The sequence below is a fragment of the Rhea americana genome, unplaced genomic scaffold (assembly GCF_003343005.1).
Source record: "Rhea americana isolate MKP2758 unplaced genomic scaffold, rheAme1 scaffold_30, whole genome shotgun sequence".
NCBI lineage: Eukaryota > Metazoa > Chordata > Aves > Rheiformes > Rheidae > Rhea > Rhea americana.
The window spans coordinates 2,495,858-2,521,728 of record NW_028186424.1 but is presented as its reverse complement, the minus strand read 5'-3'; the positions used below and the strand labels follow the sequence as shown (position 1 = coordinate 2,521,728).

The following is a 25,871-nucleotide window of genomic DNA, read 5'->3' as shown; positions in this document are numbered from 1 at the left end:
TTGTCCTTTTATATTTTTATTTGGTGTTAAGTAACTCCACAAGAAAACAAAATCAGTTACTCTGGTGTACGTGAGATCAGAACAATACAACCACTTGAAGCAAAAAGTAGAAACAAATTTCAGCCCAGGAATGGAAAACTGATACTTCAGTGCTATGGATATGCAATGCGCTTCATACCACAGTGCGGTTCAGCGTTTGCCAACCTTTAATGCTTTTGTTGTTGTTGTTGTGTGTGTCTCTATCCGTACAGAAAAACTAAAAACCACACTTCAACTCTCACTGAAAGCCTTAGAGCTTTAGCCATTAAACTATGAAAACAAGTAAAGACAATTTGTTATTGCCCAAGCTCAATATACCATTTTATTTTCCCCAAAGGTGCTGGAATATTACATGCCATAATGTAACTATAAGCAACACCTTTGCTATTTTTGAGCCCTTTCTTGCCAAAGAAGCAGCTCTCTCCAAAATAAACTGAGCTGAAGTTTGTGTTTGAAATATATCCATTTGGTCATTTCTTATTCTAGAATGAAGTTCTATTCCATTCTTCACTGTAGTGATTAGAAGAATTTGTGTGTAAAGTTCTTTTTTTTTACTTTCATGTTTACAGTTAAATAGTTCTCAGTGCAGGTGCTAAACAACCTCTCAAGGAAGCTCCAGAAGAAAGTAAAATATATAAAAATCTATCCAAAGTCTGCAAATAAATTAAGAAAAAAACCTGTAAAGTGTCAAAAGATTTTTTGTATGAATACAAACCTTAAAACATACAGTTTAATAGGAGGACAAAAAAAAAAAAAAAAAAAAAGTCCCTGGGTAAGGACAAACCAAGCCAATTTTAAGTAAGGATTTCAATAGAAGTGTTGCACAAAGAATGGCATGGTTTTTTAAACCATGTATTTCAATTCTTATACTATCAATTGAATAACGGCAACAAAACCCAGTTATTATGAAAACCTTCCTAGCATAGAAGATATTTCAAAGCCAGTTCAGCTCACATTTCAAACAACTAGTTCTCATGAGGTTTATTGCCTGTCAAAATTAATGGTTAAGCTTTTCAAGTCAGTATTGGACTTTCTGCACTTCCTGATGTTATAAACATGCTGCTATTGTATAGATTAGTTAGTTTGTTGTTGTTCTTTAAACTATGAGTCGGTAAAAACTTAGAATGTTTAGTTTTGCAAATATTGCTCCTCCTGGCTTATACATTTTGCATAATGTGTTAAAAGCACAAGGAGTTGATAGTCTTGTACAGATGCAACTTGACAATGTATTGACTTTCTAAGTTAACAAAATAAAATTTAAAAAGCAAGTCACATAAAGCAACAATCACTACTGCAATCACACATGTATGTTGTAAGTCATCACTTTCCCTACCCCCACCCACCACACACGTAACTTGCCCCACACATTCTCTCAGAAACACAAAATGAACTACGAGATTTACTAAATTACAGCCACAACAGCAGCTAACTGCAGCAGCCACAGGATTTCTTTCAAGTGAAGCACTGACCCTTTGCATATAAAACATTGAACACTCTGAGCATTTTAGATAGTTTCAGTCATTCAGGCTCAAATTCAGTATAGGATGCTTTTGCAGGTTACATGAATGCCATCATTTGCAACAAGACAACATTCTCATTACTTGTTACAAAATTCACAACAATCCACACATCACCCCAGTGGTTTATTACTTTTTGGTGCTCCTTCTTTTTAAACTTCTGCCCTGTATCGGCAACTTGCTAAAAAAAAAAAAAAAAAAAAAAAAAAAAAAAAAAAAGCCCACATTGCCTCCATACCTACAAAAAAATCCTTGGCTTCTCCAGTTAGCAAAAATACAAACCATGGTATCCTCAGTGTTGGTTTGCAGGAAGGGGAGAGGGGGAATCATAGGATAGAAAACACAGTTTCTGTAAGTCTCTAAAGCACAACCCTGTTGTTCCTACTTCAAAGTTATGAGATTTACTGAATGAAGACTGGACAAGTCATTCATGCTTTTCTCCTGCATTCAGAAAGGCACTGATAGATTACAGTGTTAAGTATTTATCTCCCAGTTCTTAAAGAGCAAAGCCTAATGTGCCAAAAGCTAAAGTCTCTGAATAGCAGAAGTAGTTGTAGACACTGCGATGCTAAGATAGTAATAGTGGTATGGCTACAGTTACGAATGAAAATAACTGCAATTAAGATGCAAAAAAGCAGTGGTACTACTAAGACAAGCACATGCACATCCGTTCTTGATTTGACAACACAATCTAGTCTAGTTCAAATAGCCAAGAATTTAACAGTTTTGGGGGGAAAAAAATCTTCAACAGGACAGCTGTGTCCTCATCTATAAAATAAGCAAGAAGAGAAAGATAAATACACATCTGAATCCATTAACTGAAGAGGAAACTCAAGTTGTTGTTTTAGAGCTACAGACCCTCAAGAATAGTTTTCCATCTCATGTTACTTTTAAATCATCTGTTCTACTCTGCAGTTTTTATAGTTGAGTTCGAGAAAAAAGCTCCTCCTCACAAGGATCAGCCCATTCACTTCCACCTTCTGAAGCTGTGTCTTCAGAGCTGGAGCTATCACTGGAGTAGATGTTCTTCCTGAAGCCATTTGGTTTTGCTTCAGAATTTATATCATCTGCACATCTTGCTTCATAAACAGAAGAAACCTAAGGATGTAAACTAATAGTGTTGATTGGGAACAATAAAAAACTCAACCTGTTTGTTTGCTTCTGGGCTGGTACATATTACAGCATTTTTACACAYGTTCAGAAGAGATGGCACAGTCACAGTGCAAGCTTTTCTTTTCTCTGACTTAGTCCATTATGTATAAAGGACTAGAGAACAGCAAGAGAAGAAATAAAATAAAATAGAGTATTTTCTCCCCCTATTCCTTAATTATAGGGTTTGCACAAAACAGCAAGAGAAACAAGGGTGAACTAAATTAGAATGCAATATCATCATTGATAATTTAGAAAATTATTCCTAAAATTATCTCCAAATTTTGGGAATAAATATTATGGAAATGCATCACTAAATCTGCCTGAACTTCTGGCAAAACCAGTACATTGTCAACTGAATCAGTAAAGTTACAGAAAGCACGTCACAGTGTAAGACTTAAGTCTTGTCATCAGTATAAAGTTTAAAAGCATTATCAGTAACTGCATGTGCACATGAATATTTTCCCTTCAGCAAAACAAAACAAAACACCAAAAATCCACCCCACTAGGTACATCAGCTTTTTGCTTGACAGGAGAGAAGTGAGCATACATTATGTTCGCTCCTTTTGGTTACTGGCCCCTTCTGCCTTCTACAGTGCCCATCAGCACACACCCTGAATTTAGTGAAGTTAGAAACTGAGGAAAATAAGATAAATATTTTTAACATGCTTTGCAAGCAAAAAACAAGTATTCCCAAAGGAACTGAATTTGCATAACTACTAAAAGTATAAACCTGAGTGCTGTGAGGAGTTTTCAGAAGAATATCCAAGACAAAGAAGAGATTAAAAAAAGCGATGAAAGAAAAGTTTTGAAGGATTTTTGTTAGGGATTTAATTTAAGGCCATTTTCATTTCATTTTTTAATACTGAAAATTGTTATGAAAGATGTGGTGGCGCTCCCTTATAAAATAAACACAAAACTCCTACCCCAAACCAATGACAAACTTACCATATTAAAATCTAAAAGATGTTCATCACCATTGGGTGTTTCCTTTACATCTGCAAATTCTCCTACACCATTCTCTCCCTTGGCATTTGTATAACACTCTTAGTGTTTTTTGTTTGATTGTTTCAGAGGAGGAAGAGAAAAAAAAAGAATTCAGAAACATCATTATTTATGTTTAGCAAAAAAAACAAAACAAAACCTAGAACAGTAGTCTTAAAATTCACATTCTAAGCCACATAAACTCTCTGCTCATTAGACATTCAAGTTTTACATTTTTAAAAAACTAAGCATAGTAAGTATCTTACTAAAATATCATCAAATCTTACCTGGATGACCAGAAAAAAGCAAGAGCAAGATTTACCTTGTTTTATTAGAAGGAGCTCAGTAAATTTTTTAATTCTGATACCACATGCTGTTTTAGATCACTCATATTTCTATACTTATCTAAAATCTACTGCAACAGCAGCCTGATCCTGACTGAAGTGCAAAACCATAATGTGAACTGCTATGGTTTCTGCTTCTACCAGAATAAACCTTCAGTATATTATAATATCCATATATAAGTATGGATCACACATATCAGTATCCATAAAGAAAACTGGATACAATTAAAGATTTGTGAAAGAATAACATTAGCTCTGAGGAAAAAAATCCTGGTTTTGTTAAATCTAGTCAAAGATAGATGAAATTCTGGAGCTACTCAACACAAGTTTTGCCATTGTACTAAGTTCTGGATCTCATGCTATTTTGTACTGTACATTCAGTATCTTCCTCTGATAAAGGGAGATGGTGAAACACAGATAGTTATGTGAGCTCACCAGCAGATGTCAGTAAAAAGATTACGCAACTGACTCACAGGAATTAAAGGATTATTCTGTGTAAAATACATACTCAAGATTGCCCAGTTGGAGTATTTGCTATTACACTAACAACACTGCTGCTATTATCAAGGGGAGGGAGGAACGGCACTTTACAAGGGGACACTAAACATTTTTATTCGGTAAATATTGTGGATTTTTCTACAGGAGGCTATGCAACCTGTCCTGGAGAACGGTGCAGATCAAAGTCCTGTAGACAGAGATTTGTCCGTTACATAGTGCAAACATATTTCTATAGCTGTGAGTAAAATAAGTGAAGATGTTCTTGAAAGTAAACTGAATTGTCCTAACCACCGAAGGAGGAATATTTAGGTACCAGGAATACAGTCTAAATGTTTGCTGTTTAAGACGCACTCAAAAAACAATAATAATTACTAGTTGGTTGCTAACCTGCTTCTGGGTTATTAGGGAAACAGATCTCTAACTGAACAGACTGAAATTTTTGCAGGCTGTCACTGGGCAGGAGCAGCTGAGAGGCAGGGCCCTCTGCTTCCCAACCTGAGGAACTTCCACATGTTCACTGAATCATTGCATGTTGTTTATGCAAACACATAAAAAGCAATTTCTGCGTTCTTACAAAATTAACTACCTAATAATTATTATTCAAATTGAAAAATATTCCCAAAGTTAATAAAATATTTCCAGAATCAGACGTTCATATTCCCTTTGTAAAGCAAAGCTCTGGCATAAGGAAATTTGCATAAACAGACTATTTTTAAAAGTATGTTCATTTAAAAACTATTTAGAATCATGCTAGAGTTTTATTACATTTGTAGCTTACCCATCTCAGGTCTCTCTTGGATTAAAAAAACAAACAAAAAAAACCTTACAGAAGTTTACTGCTTTAAAATAAGATGCTAATTCTAATTCACCTGTAACAATTCAAACCTGTAATAAAATGTGCTTAATTCTACTGGAGCACAACAGCAAGTTAGTTCAGACACGCATAGCTTCTTACCTTCGCACTGTGATGTGGGGAAGAGGGGGGAATAAAGTGCCTTTTCCCACCAGCTTTGTTTTTCCTGGCTGCCACTCATTCTCTGCAGATCAGTATTCAATGTACGAAACTGTTTAGACAATAATCACACTTCATTATACCATAAATAATATACTTACATGTTAAGGAGGAAAGTCTGGGAATATAACCAATTTGCTAAGTCCCAGAAGTCGCACTGTTCAATTTTTAATACTAATGGGAAAGGACTGCCAAACTACAGTGGAACACTCATTACTTGAGCTATTTACTACAACCAGTTCGAACCCTACTTGGCTCATGCTTTACTCATGCTGTATAGTACAAATGCAGCGTAAAGACAAATTCCAGCACTTTAGATTATAATCTAATATTACAGAGATTATACTTTATAATCTGAGTAATCTAATCTTGTTTTAACAAGAGAAAACAAGCTACCCAGGACATGAAAAATACACAGAAACAGTGAAGCAGAGTTAGTCAACATGATAAACAGTCAGTGTAAAACAACAGCAACAAAAAAAAATGGCAGCAAACAGCAACAAAATTTAATGTTTAAATTCTGGAAGAGTAACTTAGTAATAGTAACACTAATTTGACATTATAGTAAAAATTTAGAGAATTGATGCATCAAAGCAAGGAAAAAAGTCCTTATAAAGTCAATTAAGRGTTTATGCAAAAAATAATCCACTCACTAAAAATGCCTCAATACTTTCATATTTTAATGCTAATTTAACTTTACCACAACCTTGTTCTTGTGAAATTAATGGACGTGACTAAAATACTGAGTTTGTCAAGACAGGTATGTGCCTAGTTTTATGACTGTGTCTGTGACAACCCCATTGATCTTCAAAATACGCAGTCTTGTAACATCCTCTGTAGATACAACCAGAATGATTCATATACAAACTATGGTGCAACTAGCTATTATAAAGCATTAACAAAGAAATTTCAACACCGAGTTTATATCCAAATCAAATGAGCAATTCTTGAGTGCTGTACTCAGAAGCATCTACCATATTCAATTCCCCCCCCCCCCCAAAAAAAAAAATTCTGCTATAATGAGTATTGAATTATCTATGTTGGTTTCCTATTGTAACATTCCTCCAACACCAAAGGACAATCTCTTCAAAACTGCCCTCTAAAAGCCCAAACTCTAACTCCAGAAAAAGGAATTAAAACTGTATTAGCAACAACAAAGCCCCAGTGTTCTTACAGCACGACGTAGCACTGGCATTAAATCTTGGTATTTGCATATAAATTAAATCATGGAAGACTTGGTCAGCTGCTGGCTATATATAAGGGCATCTAACTCCACAGACAATTTGCTTTATTAACTTCCAAGATTTCTCACAAAGCTGCTGTCACACCTGCACTCCTGTCTGCACACGTGATCTGCTGGATGAACCAGGGTTTCCGGGCTGGCAGGTTCCACGCAGAGCCAGCTCGGGTCCGGCAGGGCCTACGAGCTACAGCTGCGTTGCTTCCTGCCCCGAGCTGCGATCAGAACCTGTACGTCTGCTTCAGGGCGGCCTGGTGATTGAACTGACACGCTGGCTTCAGCCTGACTCAGCTCAGGTGTCCCTCCATCGCTGCCTCAAAAGCAGCAGTTGTAGAGAGGTCAGAGACACTCAGGTGGCTGCCTGCAGAAGCAGCACAGCAGGGCTTTGGGCCCTTCTGGACCCACACTGGTTCRCATGGAACAACTAATGCCACGTCTAAACTAGATTTCAGAGCAGATCTGTAAAGCAAAGTGATTGACGCAGATGACCTGTTACCCATACTAAATGTATTTTGAGAGTTCATACTTTGGACCAGCATCAGTCAAATCCAGCTGTGGATTGTACACCCACAAGTAGCATTTCTTAGGGTTATTTTCTTCCAGAAAGAATCCAGTTATAAATTCCAGTATAAAACTGGTCCAAAAATGAGAGCTGAAGTACACTGAATAGCTGAATTAGGAGATCTGCTTCAAAATTGCTCTTCTAATCCAAACTAAATGACTAACAGAGAAACACTCTCAAGTAGTTTTACACAAAGTTTTTATTCCAAGAGTGTGTGGCAGTTTCGATTCATTTTGAAAATGAAGGGGAGGGAGAGGATGGTGTTTGTGAGGGAACTGAAATCCATTTTAAACACTCATTGAATAAAAACATCTTTTCCTATGGTTGCTTAGATGTTTACTACAATTGCACAGTCTGTCATCATGAAGAAAATCTGAATTAAAGAACTATCCTTAACCAATAAATATGGAATACCAACTCTCTCCCTTTTAAAACTGCATTTTCTATTTATGCTTCCTCTTCTCTCTCACACACACACACTTCCAGTGGTTTATGAGAAGCTTTATTAATTTTTTCATCTACCCATCTAAATTGCAATTCTCAATTCTACTGGTATTAGAAATTGCAAGAGCAAGTCTTTCCTCTCCAAAACTGTATTTTCCTCTAAAGTAGAGCTCAAAGACAAGACAAGAGCAATTGCTATAATGGTTCCCCTCCCAGTCTTGCTGCATGCCAGAGAGAATACTGAAAGTTTCCTTTCTTGTGTTTTACAGCTAGACATACGATAATCAAAGCTTTTCTTACCTATCTTCAACTGGAGGCTCTAGAATTACTTGAGAATCTCAGCATTCAGAAACACAAAAACTGGTATAATTTTGTAGTTATGCAAGATTCTCCTACCCTCAAATCCTGGCTGACTTCAATCATAATTCTTTAGTAATTTTCAGTGGATTAGGGCTAGAGCTGTGCAGTTATATGCAGAAACAAAAATTTCAGTTCTTTTTTCACCTGTATTACTGTTTCTGTCCCTCATTCACCTCTCCATACCTCTTAGTTAAGCCAAAGCAGAGAAAACTGTTTTATATTTGGCAGTGTGTGTGTAAAAATTTGAAAGTAGAGTGAAATAGTTTTGAAACTTTAAATAGCAGTTATATGCCTTTTGTTGGCATCTAGATGACTTTTGTTCCTTCCAGTATCATTCTGTGTCTTGTTTCTCAAACAAACTCAGAAGAACCTCATAGGACAACAGGGCTTGTCCATCTGGATCTTTGATCCAAAGCTTCAGATGGAACCTGTGGTGTACTGGAGAGCAATCATTCTTTGGAAACATCAGTACAAACACTTTTTAAAGGAACACAAGCAAACAGTTGTTTCTTCAACTAGAAATTCTACGGCAGTTTCAGAAATCAAATTACAGTAAAACAGTTCTGGAATCTAGCTGAAACAAAGGGGCTAACAGGAAAGTTCTGGCACTTCTGGCATCAGCAGTTTAGTGTTTAGTTAAGGATACAGATGAACACAAGGAAAAACAGGCAGGGAAAAGAAAGACTGTTTCCTTCAATATCAGTGCCATTTCCTGTAACAGACGAGATTTTTCCTCACCTCTCCCACTCACACACACGTTTGAAGACAACCAAGGAAGATTACTGTTCTACACAGTTTTATCATATTGCTGCTTTGTTTGCACGACTGCTACAGAGAGCAGTAAATAATTCATTAGCTGATCAAACTGTAGTGCAAGTATGTAGCAGAATATTGTATTAGATTGATCTAGGGAAAGGAAAAACTGTTCAGCTATGGTTAACGCTTCAAATTGTAGAGCTGGACCTACCAGGATTACCATCTGGGAGGAACGTTTTAGTCTTTTACCATTTTTGCTTGCATAAAATGTTCCATACTGACTACAGTAAGGAATGTATCCAACTCAACATTTTTCAGCTCTCACCAACTGGCATCCTGATAAACAGCACATGTGAGTAGTACCATTGGTTTGCAGGCATACAGGAAATCTAACTGCAATTTCTGTATAATACGATACTAAGCCAACTTGTAGAAAACATCTTTGACGGGGACATTTAGGCAGATGAGAGAACAACAACTAACAAAATTGAGAAAGACTAGGTCTAAAAGCACAGAAGTGGAGTTCCAGAAAAGAGACCTAATCATACTATGTTCCATCAATAAACCTGGTACTGTCACACTGTCACCTCTGAAATACTAGATTTGAACATGTAGATGGAAAAGACCAGGAACAAGGGCAGGAGAAACTTGGGGTTGAGGAGGGGGGGTTAATTTATCTTCTCCTTCCTCTTTCTCCTCTATTTGGTTATTTATACAGAAGTACTAAAACAGAAGTGCATACTGAAAATTAAAAACAAGAAAAAAACAAAAAACCCAACCCCCCCACAATCTTCTTGTAAAATATTTCCCCTCAAGTACGAGTTTGCTTGCTCAGATAATCTAGTAATAATTTACTGTGTTATCTTCTGCCAGGAACAAAAAATTAAGATAGGAATTTTTATTTGCATACTCAGAGAAATTTGTTAAAGAGACCATTTAAGACTATGAAATATATTTTTCCCCCAACAACTGATTTAGGATTTGTTTTTCAACTTATATGTTTTCATCTACAGCCTGCATGAGCAGAAATATTTTTTTCTGCTCCTGAACACTTAATTTTGTATGAGGCATCCATATTTTCTGTTGATCTCCTTGCTTCCAACATAACCTTTTTCCTACAGTTACAGATAGATCTCCCCAGCAAGAACTACGAGGCCATATGGCAGACTRCTTTTTGCTAGCTAGAACAGTTATACTGGACAGAACACTCTTCTTAAAGCAAAACTTATGCGAAGCATCAAATAACAATTGCTCTGCCCATCCACACCTGCCTTTCTGTCAATCTCTTCACTGTCCCGCTCTTCCAGCTTTTCCTTTTTTGTGTACAGAACAAAGGACATCTTCTCAGAGCTGGGGTTGACAAATTTAAAGAGTTTTAAAGGCCATCTGGCTCAAGGAATTAGAGAAAAATAAAACCTAGCTACCCTGTTTTACTCTTCAATGACATTTTAAAGCTTCAGTGCTTCTTAAAAGAGAAAGCTTTGCTAAATTGTTTTGCCTACTTTACTAGGCTGATTCTCTATACAAAATACAGAAGAGACTGAAAAATCTATTTCATGCAACCTTAAACAAATACTAAAATCCCCTCTCCTATACTTCAACAGATATTTCTCCTATAGTGCCAAACCCCTGCATAGTTGCTTCCTCTATTTATAGATGGAAGAAACAACACAAAGGGTCTTTCCAAACCAAATAGCAAGACTGCAACCAAGACAGGAGAGAATATACTTGATGATTTTTTTTTGTTCGTCTTCACCCTTTCTGAGCTGATTACATTTAAGTTCTTCTAATTATTTCTGTATTTCTGGGTAGGGGCTGTAAAAGTTTCAAGTTAATAAAAGAGCAATTCTAACAGTACTTCAATAGTGTTTGACGCCACGTAAATCTCCTGCCAAATGCAGAAACCTTACTGCTAATGAACTCAAATTCTTTTTAAAAACTGCTGTGAAGGAAGGAGGAAAAGGATTGCTAGCTAGACTCTTCTAGTCAGATTTTTCCTTTTACATAAATACAAGTGTCAAAGTACACTTACATATTATTTATTCTGCTGTCACAAATATAAGCATAAATACTGCATGCCTTTATGAGCTCTCCTTTTGCATCCTTCTCTCTTCTGTGATTTAATCCATCTACTCTTTATAAATTCATCGCATGCATTCATCGCATGCATTTATCCATGCAAAACCGTAACTCTGGAAATTCCTCCCATTCTCGGCCTACCCATCCTCAAGACTTTTAGTAAACTGAGGTTTGCAAAGTCCAAACCTATGGACTGTCCTGTGTTCACGGAATTTTTTTAATACATGTRAACACATACATTAATTTATAAAAACATACACAATCTGTTAAAGGAACAGATTCTGAAACCAAAGTTAGCTAGCAGACTGAGATTTCTAAAAAGTTCTGTAAGATATCTGTGGCTTTTCTAATATTAATGAAAAAAAATCGACAAAACTTTAGTGCATTTTCATGGAAGGAATACCTTGCAAAAATATTTAAAGATTTTGCACCTTCAAGATATCCTCTATCTCACGTTGTCAAGGAGCAGACCATGTAACAATACTTACTCTGCAGCCGATTCACATAACACTTTGTCTTCCAGTCCCCAACCTCTTGCTATAAGATTATAAAACCCCTCAAGCCACTTGACATTATTTTTCTTAAACCTACATCTTACAGTCTACGTTATGTCACCATTTGTAATACTTGCATTACTTTAAAAGCACAAATGCTACACAGATGAGAACAGAGACTTGAGGAAAGTTAGCTTTTCAGTAGCTTTTATATATATATATATATATATATATATATATATAAAAGTTCACTACATAGAAAAGTATTTACGATTTGTACCCAAAACTGATACACTAACACTGGACTGACTGTGAAAGAGCAGACCTTAGTCTTGGCTCCCATGTTAAGTGTCAAAATAAGACAACTGAGATTATTTAGCTTGCTTCAACAATCATCTGACAACTAACTAAAAACACAGTATACAGAAGCATGAGCTTTTCCACTGTTCTTGCTAAGGTTTTGGGGCAAAACTCTGCTACCAAAGAGTAAAATTCTCTTCTTTCCAGCTCTCATAAGCACCTCAAGACTCCTATTGATTCCTCTTCTCTCCCCCTCCCTCTCCATACGTCATGAGCACTACAATCCCAGTTCACTTTTTGGAGCTCTCCTATGTCAGAAAAATAAAGAAAATATATTTCCCATGTAGACTGATGGGCCTTTCAGGATAGACTACTTGAGCTTCAGCCACTAATTCAAAAACATCAGCATTAAGTACTTCTACTTTCAGACTGCGTATTGACAAATACCAAGGCAATGACAAGAGCTTTGCACAATCTGAACAGAAAAAGCACTAAGGTCGCATTATGATCTGAATATTATTTGAAGCATTATGACTGTCATTTTCTTAACCAATCACTGGAAAAGTAAAAGTCATATTAATCTCTAAGTAAAAAAGTTTTCTTGAACCTGCTCTGCAAGTCCTTTACTACCTGTAAGAACGTAAAGATGCACATGCATAATTTGGAAGTCAAAGCAGCAGTGAGCTTCAGTGAGTTCCATTCCAAAAGAACAGATCCAAATTTTAGTTCAGCAGTTATTCAAGGAAGATCCACCTAGCTCAAAAAGCTAGTCAGAGACAAGCACAGGAAGCAAAGTCAAAACTCTATTTTTAAAACTCATTTGGCAGTCATCTAATTGTGGAATTTCACTGAAAACACACATGTAAGGGACTCTGGGAGGCCATCTAGTCTACTCTTGCACTAAGACAGTATCAACTACAAAGCTTCATTCTTAACAGACACCTCCTCACATTGAATGTCTCCCAAGACAGAATTTCCACTGCTTCCCTAAAAATAATTAAGTCTTAGAGTAAATYGATTTTATTGTTAGAACTCTCTTCCTCACAGTGGTTTAGAGTCATCACATCCACACCCATTGCACGTAACAGAGCTTACAGAATGAGACAGCCTCTTGCTTATCTCCTATAACTTTTTAAGTGGCTTCTGCAATACTACTGGTTTCTTCTTCAGTTTCTTCTTTTTGATATACAACAACCTCAGTTCCTTCCATCTCTTTTCAAAAGCAGTGATGCCCAGTCCTTGGGTTGTTCTCTTCAGGACATCTTTCTTGAAACAAGGTAATCAAAATCGAACAGGGTACTTCAGCAGAGGGCTTACCAGTTCCAAGCACAGAGGAGCAATTACTTCCCTTCTTCCAGAAGGGCATTCTTATTTACATATCACAATGTTGCCTTCTTCTGTAATGTGTGTCATTGCTGATTTATGCTCAGCTTATGATCTACATGAAGATGCTTTTCTGTTTCACGTGATTTCCTAGCCAGTCACTCCTTAAACTGTGTTTGTGTAGAGAATTATTTTTCTTTAGGAGTTTGTATTTGTCCTTGCTGAATTACATTTTATTTTTCAGACCATTTTTCTAGCTTAAGAAATTTTTGATGCTAACTCTGTCTTTCAGTGTCACTGCAGACTTCCCCAGTTTGGTATCATCATGAATTTTTACTAATATGCTTTTTTTCCCTGCCACCTTTCCCCTTTTACTTCCCAGACCAGATAATCAATGATCTCCCTTGCTCTCCAGTAATACTTCCATTTTGACAGAAAGCCATCAGCACTTTTGAGTATGCAATTTCATCTTCTCAACCCAAAACTTAGTAACTTTTTCACTTTCTGGTATATCCAAGTGAAAATACTTGTTCAGAAAGTTTGAGAGAGATAATACCCTGCTTCCCTTTTCCTCTTCTAAAAGAGTATGTTTTCCTTTTTTAAAGGTTGTTTTCTGTTTGTTTTCAATAAAGTATTCTCCTAGGTTGAGTTCAAATCAGCTGCTCCTCGCAGAATCACAGAATGATAATCAGTTGAATATTCCTGTAACTAGCTGTATAATTTATCTGTACTTTTCCCTTGTTCAGTTAGCTGTCTTTTCAACAAGAATTGAAAAATTGAAAAAATCCTTAAAATARTATCTTGACTTATCTTTTCAGTTTCCCATGCTTGCTCATTCTGTCTCCCTGAAAATTCTTCTTTAGTCTTCTTTCTGTTTCTGATTTACTTCTAGGACTTCTAGTTATACCAAATATTTATCTTATTGTCTTGCTTTATACCTTGTTTTTCCCCCTCAATTTTTATGCTGTCATAATGCTCCATTATTTTAAAGTCCTTCTTACACAGAAAGCTTTCAAACATCTCAGCAAATTACATCTTATCAATTAGGAAGTTAGAGCTGAGAGTTTTGTAGCTGCTTTCATGGTCTGTCACGTGCCACATGTATCAAGAACAACCTGGATCAAATCTTTCTTAGATGTCCCAGCAGCCTTCATCCTTTTTACCCCAAAGACCTTTGCTTTGTATGTGGCTGGTTCTGCTAAGTGATCTTAAATGTTTTTTCCATTTTATTCTCCTGGTTTTATGACCTAAAGTAGACCTTTTGCATTTTGTCTCCCTCTTATTACTAGCCAAGGGGTTTACAGCAAGTTATTTCCTGGATTATGGACCTCAGAACCACTGTATATAGCTTTCATGTGTAAGGCACCCCGTTCCCTTCCCCTCTTGCCAGTCTTCCTATACAAGCTATATACTTGCAACGTATTCTTCCAGTCAGGTGAAGTACCTCATCAAATCTAATAACTCAGATAAGTCACGAGATCCGTAAACATTTATGTTTTCCCAGTCAAATTCCCTAGTCCCCAGAGGCACTGCTCCAGGTGTGTTCAGATCTGAGAAGTTTGGTAACAGTCCCAACAGAACCCACAAGTTAGATATTCATTTATTTGTGTCAACAACTCAATAGTATAAGCATTTTTAGAGCACATCCACTAGATCAGAGTCTATATACTACAGATCTGTTGATATTTCAGCAATAGTATATTCAATGACCATTAACCAGACCAGAAAGTTCATGCATGTTTACCCACAACTCCACAGCCAAGTGGTAAAAGGAGCATTTACTTGAAAGGAAAAAACTGATCTACAGTAATTATTTTTTTAAAAAACTTTTCTAAAGACTTAAGGTTAGATATGTAAATATCTGTTCAATTTTGAAGAGCTCCTGCAGGAGCTATTGTCAGATTCATACCCAAAATATATTATAATTCTAAAGGGAGTGCACTAATGAGGAAGATGAAAAGGGAAGGAATTGAAACATATTCTCTTATATTGTTATAAATAGGAGGTGTTTCACAGATATGTTTGTACAGTCTGCATATTAATTAGAGTTTACGTGATACAAAAGAGAATTATTTCCAATTATACAGTATTATTTTCAAGTTCATTATTTATGTAAAAACATTGGAGGTGCCTGTATCACATAACATGACTAGAATACTAATGTTGATCCAACAGTGAGGTAACATAATATGCTTAAATTTTGTCTATAATCAATAAAATAAAGCATAGAGGTTTCATTAAAAAAATTAGAAAAATATTGATCTATACAATGAATCAATTAATTCTACAACCTCTACTCAAATTAAACCTCATTTCTCTTTATCTCTAGATAAATTTAGATAAGCATACTCATGGAACACTTTGGATCCAGAAAGCTCTGGAAAGAGATTCGAAGGAACCTAGTCTCTCACTATCATAGACACCTGTATGATACCATCGGTTCATTTATTTTGTCCTGTTGTACAATGAAGTTAAGATTCCACTTTATTCTTGGTAAAATGTAATTCCAGAATCTCCTCTGACCTACAGCTTAAGTTTATTAAAATTCCAGTTACTCTTTTTGCAAGGCCTAGGACAAACACAGCAACTTCTAACACTCCAAAAAAAATTTTTGGAGACACTTCATCTCTAAAAATTTAGCAGAGCAGCAGGAAAGATCTCTAGAAACAGCCTGGAAAACCAACAGATTTGATTCTCTTGTACAAGCAGCAGACATCAGCTGATGAGCACGGCCAAGGAGTAGCAACAACAGTACGTAATTTGAAGGAGCACGAGAGTAAAAATAGATTAGGAAGAAAAAAGTAAAGATTTTGATTTTGTTCAACAGAAAGTTTAACGTTAGTTTTAGCACGAAAAATGTTAGCTTTCCCATAAGTGAACTACTTTTTCAAAGTTACAATTCAGGAGTATACAATCAGTACAACACAAGCTGGTTGCAATTCTTCAGTTGAAAAGGCAGAAAATTGCCTCCCAATGAAGATGCTACAACTGCTGAGTACATGGAAGGTGAGACTGAAGAGGAAAAGTAAACATAAAATGCAAATTAACTATCCAGATAATTTCTTTAAGTTGGGTGCACAACTTGAAATGATTTTGCTAGTCAAACATTTTTCCTCAAGAGCAGAGGGAGTTGATGGCAATAAAGAAATGCAACCTTATAAATAAGTACTTGAATATTTTTGGCTGGAAGGACTTCTTACTCTTGATTATGACTTAATTTACTGTAATAATTACCTGGAAAAAAAACAACTGAGTTTAATTCTTAGTTATACTGAGGCCTCCTTACACTATTGTGGAGTACATTTTGTACCCATGTTTTATTTCTTTTTGTATTCATATTTTCCCTGACAAAAAAAAAATAATTTCCATAACATAAAGCCTTTCTACAGACCTTTCATTGATGAAGTTTATATCCAATAATTCAAGCCTATACTCTTCTATTTGGATGTAATAATAGTTCAAGTTGGAATTCATATGGAGAAGACTGATTTCAGATTTTCCTCTTCTAATTTTTAAATAAAGGCTTGAATCAAAATTCACTCAAAAATTATGTGCACTTTAACATATTATATATCAATCAGGTAAGCTAAAAACCTAAGGTAGACAGGTTTTAGAGCCATGTGAGCATACACTATAAATGTCATATATTTCTAAACTGCCATATGACTTGAACTATTGATAATCAGCTGCTAACTGCAAACTCTATACTTTTACATATCTACATACCTGTTCAAGTTCTCCTGAAGAAACAGGAGTATCCTCGTATGTAGGGAAGTGGCACCCTGCTTTACAACCGCAAAACTTGTTAGTTTCCTCAAGTGGCTCCACTATTCTGCAGTTTACTTTAGAGCTCTCCATTGCCCTCCCATCTAGAGATTCTTTCATACTACACTCTAAACACGGATCTTGGTTTCCTACTGGCAACATCCCAGCCGATTCTTCCTGGGAATCCAATGACGTCTGCGCGCTCTTCTCCATTCCAGACTTTTTTAATCTGGGAAGGAATTTTCCAGATTCAAGCTCTGATTTTCCATAATAATGCCCTTCCTTTTCTGCATCTTCTTCCAGAGGTTTGAGATCTGCTTGTGGATCCTCAAACACATCTACTTGAGAAGGGACAGCAATATTTCCCTCATCTTTTTCTGACTCAAATTCTGACTCACTTCCACCACCTGGGGAAAGTTCAGATGCAGAAATTGGGCGAAAGTGAGTCCTTGGAGAAATTCGTATAGCCCTGTACTGCGTTCGATCAACACCACATATTCTGGGGTGTAAAACCTCACTGTCTGAATCAGAGCACAGAATTGACTTAGGTTTAAAACTAGGGCTGAAAGATGCAATTCCTTCTGGCTCAAATGAACACTCTACATGAAGAACTTGTGAAAATGGATTGTTCAGGTCAAAGGAAGAGAATGAGTATTCAAGCCCTGGTTCTTCAACTTGAAAGTTACCACAAGCTCCCAGTAAGTCTTCATGGAAGATAAAAGAAAAACCTTTATTTAATCCATTATCTCCACTCTTTGATTGCTCATTCTGTTCAAATGACACAAATGGCCTCCATAACTGCCTGTGACCAGGGGCAAAGCTGTTACCTGGAGTCATGAAGACATCTGTACCAGCTATTGTCACTACATCAGAAGCTGCACATTGTAATAAGCTCCCTTTTGAGTGACTAGGTGGCACCACTGCCCATTCTCCATCACTGTTAAATGATTTGAGCTCCCCATACACACCACCAAGTATAAATGAGTTTTCTTTTTCCTGGTTTACATCCCAAGGTTTTGATGGTGTAGTATAGTCACCACCATCTACTTTTGACAAATCATTTGAAACAAATGCTCTCTTCTCTAAATTCTCCTTTTGACCTTCCCAAAGGTGATATTCTGATCTTTGCACTGCTTTATTGGGCTCCTGGAGGGTTTCACCTTTCGCTTCTGTATCCAAACAGCGGCAATAGTTATTTACATCAGTTGAAAACAATTCATCTTCTATTCCTTCTATTTCTACCATTGCTGCAGAATTTCTGTCCGTCATATTTGTCCAGATATCTTTAATAACCCCTGAGCTGTAGCCTTCTCCATGTGGACTGCTTTCACTACACCCCTGTGTAGTTTCATAGTCTTTACTTTCTGCTTTTTGTTCTAGCTGAATACCACAGACAGATTCTAGTTTAGATTTTTTTTTGAAAATTAAAGTGGGCATTTCTCCTAAAGTTCTAGCTTGTTGCTGGCAGGCTTCTTCTGGCAAAAAATCTAGAATTTCTTCATCTACATAACTTGAAGACACTCTAGGAACTACATAATTCATGTCTTCTGCATTAAATTGTGTGGATTCTTCATATGGAATATTTATAGTCTCATTGTCTGAACGTGTTTCTTCCGAGTGTGACCATGGACTACAGGTTCTCGTTGAAAGATTGGAACAGTGTTCATTTTCATCAAAGGCACTATTTTTGGTCCATATTAGTAATCTAGACTGTGTTTTCCCAAGAATATTAGCAGTGCTACTAGAATCTGCATTTTCATTTCCCAAATTGAGTGTTTCAAAAGAAAATGGTAAAACAGAGTTACTGCATTGCACTTCAAACACTGAAAAACAAGAGTTTATACCAGACCCTTCATTAATATCTGAAAAGAGCTCTTGATTGCCAGCAAGCATGTGTGAATTAAGCACTGTGCTGTCTAAGATGGGGGAGAATCTAATAGGAGAATCCCCTCCAAAACTTTCCCCATCTGCATCACCAGAACTAGAAGATGAACAGCACTCCCAAAATTGAGCTAAATTACTAAGGTCTTGCAAGAACCACCCTTCAGCACCAACAGAGCTGGTTGAATCTGTCCATATTGCACTTTCCCCTTGCAACTCCATTCCATCTAACACTATGCAACATTCTGCCTCAAAATCATTTTTTTCTTTACTCTTTTGTCGAATCATATTTAAAATCCGACTCTCCCCTTGCATCGTATCTGAGGCACCAGGATCCAACATGGATTGATCAATATCCACTTCATAGAAGTGCGTTAATTCTGACAGATGAACATCATCTAAATATTTGTCGTCCTCTGGTTGAGAACATATTGAGGTCCCAGCGAGGTCAATATCCTCATTTAGAACTGCAGACATTTCTACAAAGTGACCATCGATGAAAGTACCTGCTGCGAGGTATGTTTTATGAATATTATTGTTGCTAATACAAAGACCATGCACTGATTCAGATAATTCTTCTACAGCCTCTGATGTCACACCACATATATCTTCTCTGTTGCGGTATGTAGTCTCAAGCTTGCTCTTTCTGCTTAGAGGAACAAAGTACTCTGTAATCGGCTCAGTATACCACAAGGGTTCTTCTTTGTACTCCTTTTCATTTCTGCTGTCTAAATACAGATCTTTTCCATCATTACCGCCTGCTTCTTTTCTTCCAATTTCTTTTAATGGCCTTTTACCTCTTTTACACAGCTGTTTGAYGGACCCACTACTGCTGCTGCTACTGCTTCCACTGTGGATTTTTCTATCAGCCTTTTCACCAGACTTCACTGAAAGCCTGTTTTGCCCATTACGCCCTTTTTTATTTCGAACCTCTCTTGTTTTGTGTCTTACTTTAATACATTTCATTGATGCCTTGTATTCACCTTGATTACCACTAGAACTTGAACCAGCCTCACTGGAACCAGATGACCAGGAGCGAGGACGCATCTTTCCCTCAGATTTATGTCGGACTTGCTTTTTGTATAAAACAGGCTTATCTTCAACACTGTTGTTACTAAACTTGTTTTCTTTTTCATTTTTGCTTTTCTTCTGCTGAGTTCTTTCATGTACAGTGGCAGATACTTTATTACTTCTCTCTTTAGTTACTTCACTTTCACTATTGCAGTCCTTTGGAGAAGATGTATCTGTGCTAGTTGGTGGAGCAGTGGATGAAGATGAGGAGCTGGAGTAAGAGCATACTTTGGATTTATTCCATACAGTCATGATTTCCTGCAGGCAAACTGGCTTTTCAGAAAGAGGAGGAAATGCTTCATAGTACCTGAAAACAAAACAAAAAGGAGACATTCAGATCTTAGAACTTCAGATAGGCATTAGAATGAGAAAGCATTACTAAAACCCACAATTTTACTATCCCTAATACCAAGAAATCTAGTTTGTTCTACATATCCACATGCCACTCATAGCTCTATTTGAATCTTAACAAAGAGGAGATGAGGAAAAACTTTGTGTTTATATTAATGCTTATATTAATGCATGTTTAAAAATAGACTTCAAAATAAACACTCTGATTTTCAGGGAGTACTAAACTTTCTCCTGTTTTAGACAGAAATTGTGGATGCTTAAAATAGTGAAGATCTGACCTCTAGTTTATCACATAATGTAGCAAGTCACTCAGGATTTCTTACTTAATCATGTTTGATTTAAGGTATCAATAACGAAGTCCTGAATTGCAGTTTATCAGTTGTTGATTCTTCTTTGTGAAGTGAGACATTTTGTTAGCCTCTACATAGTTAGTTCTTCCTTCCTTTTTTTTTTTTTTTAATGCAAGAATGAAACATCATCATCGACAAGGTTTCCAAAGAGACTCACYAAGCTCCAATTTTTAAAGATGCCTTATGTTATTGGGGGCATGGAAGAAGGTTGTTAATTTCTACAACAGCTTAAGATGCTGTCGGAACTTTAGCCGATAACAACAAGGCTAAAATATGGTTTCCTGTGATGTTCAAAGTAACAGAATTGATAGTCAAGAATTTTATACTAAATACATGTATTTCAGTGAAAACCTACTAAAAAACACTCAAAGTCAGGTAAGTAAGTAACTATTACCAGTGTGTAGATTTATGACAGTTTCCTTGTTATAATTTTAAGAGTGTTGTTTTGAGTGATACTAGAGTCACTAGTATGTTGATTTGAATGACATTTTGCTCACTTAAATGCACAGCAAGACAACCAGCTCTCTCACTTGTTTTTAGAAGATTTGTTATCCATTTAGCAATGCTTCTACTAGAGTGCTGCTGCTAATAATAATGGCCATTACTAAAAACACCACGAACAACAACCAAATAAACCAGCAACAGTCATCTCTCCAACTGCAGTCAAAGACAAAACTTCTTGGTACTTCAGTGACACCCAGCTCAGTTAGTATAAGACCCCTCTGTTTATCAACAGCTTCAGTTTCCCATTTCTGCAACAGAAGACAAAGAGCTCTGAAGGCAGGAAACCATGTCTGCCATGGGTCAATTAATGCTATTTTAAGGGCTTTTAATTTGCCTAGCTGACTTAGTCTTAAGAAAGCTAAAACACAGTACTTAGAATTCAGGTCTGCATATAGTCAAAGGAAAACAGTCAGGACTTTTCCGTAAGTTAAATCAGCCTGTGGTATCAATTGGCCCTATTTAAATATTTAGGACATGCAAAAGAAGATGGCAGGAAAAAAAGATTTTACTTCCCAGCATTCACAGAATTCTAGATTTTACATTAAGTTAACTTCACTATTTTAAAATACGGGAGTAAAGACAGAAAATAGAAAACAGTCTCAAATAATAAAAAAAACCAATACATTTCTACTTGATCCTTTGCTGTGGGAGATAAATCAGTCTCAGGAGACAACGAGCCTTCTAACTTTTTGTGAATCTTCTCCTCTGTTTTGGAAAAAAATTGCAAATGTTTAAGAGAAAATTCAAGAAGCCGATGTATTTTGTAACAATATTTCAGAAAAATGCACCAGGGTTTACACCTATAAATAGTAATATATTTCCATATAGTATTGCAAATAACTGAACAAACCACTTATAGTCTATTATTATGCATTAAAAAAACATAAAGTATCACTCAAGATCCAAATTTTCTACAGTTGTCTTGTTAAAGCCCACAAATTTCACCAAATATGACCAGCCAGCAACTGCAGGCCATACTGGGGTTAACAGTGCCCTCACTATGAGGCTTCTTATTGAGCTTTTAGTTATTTCATATCCAAATATATTCTGGGGTGCATTGGGAAGACTGTTGCCAGCAGGCCGAGGGAGGTGATCCCTCAGCCCTGGGGAGGCCTCATCTGGAGTCCTGTGTCCAGTTCTGGGCCCCCCACTACAAGACAGACATGGAGCTACTGGAGAGAGTCCAGTGTAGGGCTACAAAGATGATCAGAGGGCTGGAGCAYCTGCCCTATGAGGAACGGCTGCGAGAGCTGGGCCTCTTCAGCCTGGGGAAGAGAAGACTGAGGGGGGATCTGATCAATGYGTACAAGTACCTGAAGGGAGGGTGTCAAGGGGACGGGGACAAACTCTTTTCAGTTGTCCCATGTGACAGGACAAGAGGCAATGGGCAGAAATTGAAGCACAGGAAGTTCCACCTGACCGTGAGGGGGAATTTCTTCCCTGTGAGAGTGACAAAGCACTGGCACAGGTTGCCCAGAGAGGTGGCGGCGTCTCTTTTTCTGGAGATGTTCAAGGCCCACCTGGATGCAACCGTGTCTGCCATGCTCTAGGTGACCCTGCTGAGTGGGGAGGTTGGACTAGATGATCTCCAGAGGTCCCTTCCAACCTTACTGATTCTGTGATTCTATAAAATCCTTAGCTCATTCTTACATTGTTAAACAAAAACGTTTAGTTAAACATTTCATTTTTAATCATATGGTAGCATCTAATTTCTCATGTATTGCAGTAAAAGAAAGTATCCTTGCGGTAGCTGCCGTCTTCTGGGTGAATACATAATAAGGCAAATTTCCTGAGCAAGAGCTGACTTTAAAGACTTTTAAATCTTTTTATTAAAATCTGTAAGATGGCAGGGGACTAGGCAGAAGTAGCAAGATACACACCAAGTTCACTTTTTTTCAAAATAAATAGTCAGCATTGCTATTGCTCAGTGAGAAGGTGTCACTGCTAAACGATATAAAACACTTAGAGCTGGTTAATGATACTTCTGCTATTTAAAAACAAAAGACTTTAAGCAGGTAAATATTTATTCTGAAAAAGAAGCAAAAGTTAGAAGTTGCACATTTATGCACAGAAAAGAAGTACATTTAGTCAGTCTATTTCAATTTTTTAAACTTTTTTTTTAAAAAAAGAAAATGGGCTTTTTTGGAGGCGAGGGGAATGGTACTCAACATTAAAGCTGTTTAGTCAAGGTTTCCTGATTTGTTTTATTCTTATTTTCAGGGGTTAGCCAACACCTCAGAAAAGAAAGAAATTTTATTTACCTTTTATTTATTGCTATTTATACAACACCATAAGTATATTAATTTGTTTATATTGTGTCAAAAGCTGCTGTTATGTGCCTGAATAAACATTCCTATGTAGTGAACTTTCACTGAGGACGCCACAATTCTGTATTAGGCTCCCTGCTCTAAGTTTAAGAATACAAAGCCTCCATCACAGTTCTCCCTAAAGCCTGCAAATTTTAACCATGCCTTTCTGTGTGACTGCTACTCATAGATCATTTTCACAGAAATAGCTAATACACACCAATTTTGAGGACATCTGTTCTTTTCAAATATCTATATACAAAAGGAATAGAATCAAACCTACTTTTTTTTTAGAGGAATATTGAATAGAAAATATTTACTAAAAAAAGTATGCATAGCTGGACATGAATAATTTTATCTTTTCATATGGAAAATCCCATTTGTGAATGACCCTTTCTTAGGTAAACAACACATTCTGTTAAATAACTGTTCAAACTATTTGAACGAAACTATTCAAGTGTATCTTGCATTGCCTACATGAAAAGCTACTGAATTAACAGCCCTTCCCCCATCTCAGAACAGTATGTACTTGATAAATATACAATCTCAAAAGAATAAAGTATTGTAACTTACCTTGCTTACTCTGAAGGTCTTTCAATCTGGAGCAAAGCTCCTCCACTAAAGTTTCAATCCCAGAGCTCTGTACAGCAATATTACAAAAGAAAACAAAATGGGGAAAAAAAACCACAAAATGCAACTTAATAAAAAGAATATTCATTTTTTACATTTATACAATGACATTACTACAGTAAAAATATCTCAGTAGCCATGTATTTTCTTTTTGCATGGCAACCATTAGAACACAACAAAATTTTTTACTAGGTATAAATCCATTTCCATAAATAACTTAAATCAGATGCCAAAATGATTACATAAAATAACTAAATACATTCACATTAAGGTTTCAAATCATAAAGTCACATACATTATTACTGTATGCCAAAGATTTTGCAAATTATGCATTATCACATTTAATGTACTGTATCACTTAGGATTTTTTTGAATGTCTCAGGCTAAAAGTTCAAATACTAACTAATCTCTAAGATGCATTTTAAGAAGGTAAGCCTGAACCTTTTTCTTGCATAATTCCGATTTTGCAAAGGGAACTGTTCCAGGACACAGAAGATTCAGGAGGGGAGGAGAGAAGGAGAACAGTATGAAGAGATGTATGTGCGGGAAGAAAGGAGGGAGAGGAAAGTTTTCAAAGTGTCTTCGTGCAAAACCTATTCCAGTTCTGCTACTTACAAAGCCCATTTTTTTTTCATTTTAAACTTTACGTTGAATGCTGAGGAGAGTAGAGAGAAAAGCAGACAGTTTCATCTCCTCTTTATGCCAGTTTCATCTCCTCTTTATGCCAGTATTTCCTCCCCATCACAACTCTAGCTTCCTTTTCAGTACATTTTCTATGCTATCTTTGAACACTGTTTTTTCTGCTTTTCCTATCTGCCCAGAATTGCAAATAGTCCTAGATAAAAACAGCACTACCAAAACAGCAAAATGCTAAAAGACAACATACACATCAAGTGCAACAACGTATTACCAACTGTCCCATAGTGGAAAATACTGTGTTATTCTAATGCGATAGAACTTGTGTGTCAGCCAATAAAATAAACATCAACCTACAACCTGAAAGGCCCATTCCTTTTGAAAACAAAAATAGGCAAGGTATTAAGTAGGTTTTAATTATTTGGATACTCTGTAGTCAGATTTAGAGATGACACTGTTCCATAACTGGAAACAGAAGGCTGGAATCAGTAAAAAGAAGCAACCTGACACGACCAAGAATGACACAAGACACCCCCTTCACATTACTATAAGCCTAAGAACAGTAACTATGTAAGAATTTTGCAGCCTCTCATATCTTTTCTATAGCTTCCCCAATGACAACTCCAAAATCTTGTCTCCATCATACTTGCAGATTCTGAGACCGATACAAACTTCCTATAAAACTATCTTACTTTCTGAATTTGACATAATCTTGTTTGTATACAATCATGGAATATGCATTTTCTCTAAAGGTAACAGATCACAAATCAAGATGTTAAAAAAAAAAAAGAACACATACAAAAAAAGTGCAAGATTTGCTGTGTCACTATGGTAGCATAAAGATTTTGTTTTTTCCAAGATGCAGGAGTTTCTCCTCTCTCCTGCTTGCTAGCCAGAAATTGCTGAGAAATGCAGATACAACATGTTAAAGCATAAGTAAAATTTATGCAAAAAGAAAATACTAAATTATATAGTGAAACTAGCTTGTTAATTCTGTCAGAAACATGCATTTGGAAAGTCATACACTGGAACAATCGACTTATATGCTAACCTCTAAATTTTAATTATTTGCAGTCAAGTGAAAAAACAATTTTCTAYTCCTAACTGCATTGCTGCACTGCTGAAGTGCTAAATATAAAACTTTATGCCACAGTCAACTGAGGATGACTTAGCAGTACTAAATGTTAGGAGGAGTTTGTACACTAGTAAATTTACTAATGTAAATTGTTTAGAAAGAACTAAGCAGCACAGTAATATGGACAATTCCATGTAGCTG

The 25,871-nt window shown here is 36.4% G+C and overlaps 1 protein-coding gene across 2 annotated transcripts in view; it reads right to left on the bottom strand.

Moving 5' to 3' along the window:
• Nucleotides 1–25,871, bottom strand: part of KIAA0232 (KIAA0232 ortholog) — a 53,629-nt gene continuing 27,758 nt past the window's right edge. Inside the window, exons 3-8 of one of the 2 annotated variants that reach the window (XM_085309599.1) lie at nt 23,903–23,969; nt 21,647–21,728; nt 16,828–20,125; nt 5,487–5,595; nt 3,654–3,751; nt 1–2,654 (exon numbers count right to left, since the gene is read on the bottom strand). In XM_085309599.1, the coding sequence (XP_085165725.1) occupies nt 2,475–2,654; nt 3,654–3,751; nt 5,487–5,595; nt 16,828–20,125; nt 21,647–21,728; nt 23,903–23,969 (3,834 nt within the window). In that variant the 3' untranslated portion in view covers nt 1–2,474. Of the gene's footprint in view, nt 2,668–3,653; nt 3,752–5,486; nt 5,596–16,827; nt 20,126–21,646; nt 21,729–23,902; nt 23,970–25,871 lie in introns of both variants that reach the window. The other variant, XM_085309600.1, reaches the window with a different exon arrangement.